The 2,029-nt window shown below is 56.0% G+C and overlaps 1 protein-coding gene across 1 annotated transcript; it reads right to left on the minus strand.

Moving 5' to 3' along the window:
- Positions 1-177: 177 nt before the first annotated feature.
- Positions 178-812, minus strand: SDRG_14924 (hypothetical protein; the record flags this gene model as incomplete). The annotated part of the gene is made up of 2 exons (XM_008621084.1): positions 178-685; positions 726-812. The coding sequence occupies 2 exons, from the start codon at positions 810-812 to the stop codon at positions 254-256; spliced, it is 519 nt and encodes a 172-aa protein (XP_008619306.1). The 3' UTR covers positions 178-253.
- Positions 813-2,029: the final 1,217 nt, after the last annotated feature.

Genomic DNA, 2,029 nt, shown 5'->3' on the forward strand with positions numbered 1-2,029 from the left:
CAAACGCCGCCACATCAAAGCGCTGGAAGGCAGTAAACATCCACCCTCGCTATCAGCTCCCACCACGGGTCTCGCAATCCACGCCAGCGTTGTAGTACCGCACCTCGGCTTTAGCGTCTCGAAGGTTCCGACAGCTCGATTCCGACATCGTTCGCTCCTACGGTCGTTGTCAACACGGCGAAATGACACAATGTTCCATTCGTATCGAGTGTATTTACAACTAATCTCAATGTCTATTGGTCGCTGCGACGGCCTAGACGTCTTCGCACCAGTGCCCGCCGGTCATTTCAACCGATGCCTCGCGCTCGCCGAGACGCACGATCGGGTAGAGTGGCGCGTCCGTCGGCACGAGGCAAAAGGGCGAGATGAGCATCTGACCGTTGACTTCAAACGAGATCTCGCGCGCCGCATGGTTGAAGGACGCGGTGACGACGAGCTTCCCGCGCTGCTTGGGAAACGGCTTCTTCTCGTGCTCCGAGTACGAGTACCCGCGCTCGCAGCCAAAGAAGAAGCCCGGGTGCAGCTCGTGGCCTTTGTTGGGCTCAAACTTGGCGCGCGTTGTAAAGCCAATGTCCACGTGGTGGTGGGCGAGCACCCGCACGGAAAAGAAGGGCGACGGCGTGGTCGATAGGACGCTGCTCCAGCGTTGGCTGTGCGTCCGAGAGCGTTTCTTCAATAGCAGAGGCTAGACACTGCGCTCGTACTACATGCGGCTCCAGCGGCACCGCCTTCTTCTTGTGTGGCTTGACCATCGTCGTCGTGTAGGCTTTGTCCGAGGCCGCCAGCACAAGCTCGACGACGTAGTCGACCATGGCCTCGTCGATCTTGGCAGCACAAGACCATCGCGCAGAGCCTCTTCCACAGAGCACACGAGGGTCTCGTCCGTGGTGCGCCTGGTCTCAACCAAAAGTTAGAACTGTGGGCAGCTGCAACCTTTTTGGTCACGGGTACAAAAATGCGTCTCGGCCAAACTCGACGAGAGATTGCGATGGAGGTCTGGGCCGAGGTGTCGCGGCAGAATCGGGCGCTGTGCCCAGAGGCAACGACTTCACGAGATTTCCACATCATCGTCTGGACTAAACGAGCATTCATTCGTATTCTTGAGGAGCGTCCAGCATCATGGCAACGCCTAGTCACGGTAGCGCCTTTGGGCACCAAGCGTCGCGTCCTGAGCTTCTTCCACTCCGCTGTACTTCGAAGTTTGATTGCTCTTGTAGCCCTCGATAGCCTCGGTAGCGTCGAACGTACTCTAAAAACCGTCTAGTGATTGTTTACAGAAACGCACAAGGCCAAGCAAGTGCGCCATCTTCAGCCGCTTCGCCGGACCGCCATTTACCTCAAGCAGATAGCGCAGTCAGCTCGCCTATTTCTGCAAGGCGTAACCACCATGATCAAAGACCAAGCCAGCAAGCCCATGTGCAATTTGCTCGTTTAACTCCAAGCCTCCTAGCTACTCGACGCTTGTTAACCCACGCATCAGTCCCTCCTTGGCGGCAGCGGCCTCCCAACACAAACTTCGTCCCCCCACTTGCGTTTTAGCCTCGGAGACGAAAAATGACGTCGCTCCAAAAGATCAGAACGATCCTTGGCTCGTTGCCGGCAGGCTGTTCCCGCCGAGAGTTGACATCGAGCTACTGCGCCTGTCCCACCGTGGACACGACAGACAATCGCAAATTGTAGCGTAGATATCTCATATTGCACATACCAAAACTCAACTCTAGTCGCAATCGACTAGTTGTCCTTTCGACTAGAGAACCAAGTAGGCCAAACCTTCAACAACGCTAATGAAAATCGCAAGGCCCAAGTTTATCGTATGAGTGCACTGTCGATCTCGAGAAACAACGTTGTTTGAGGTACATTAAAGACATATTGCTGGCTGACCACGCGTTGGACGCTCGACTGTGCATCCGAAGCGGACGCGCCTTTTGGTCAGACCTTGTTGCGCTTAGGCGCCGCACCACTTGGCGCTGGCAAACGTGTTGCACTCGGACGCGGTCGTAAAGTCCCCCGAACACACCCCGTTCTTGAG

The sequence above is a fragment of the Saprolegnia diclina genome, assembly GCF_000281045.1.
Source record: "Saprolegnia diclina VS20 unplaced genomic scaffold supercont1.80, whole genome shotgun sequence".
Lineage (NCBI taxonomy): Eukaryota > Oomycota > Saprolegniomycetes > Saprolegniales > Saprolegniaceae > Saprolegnia > Saprolegnia diclina.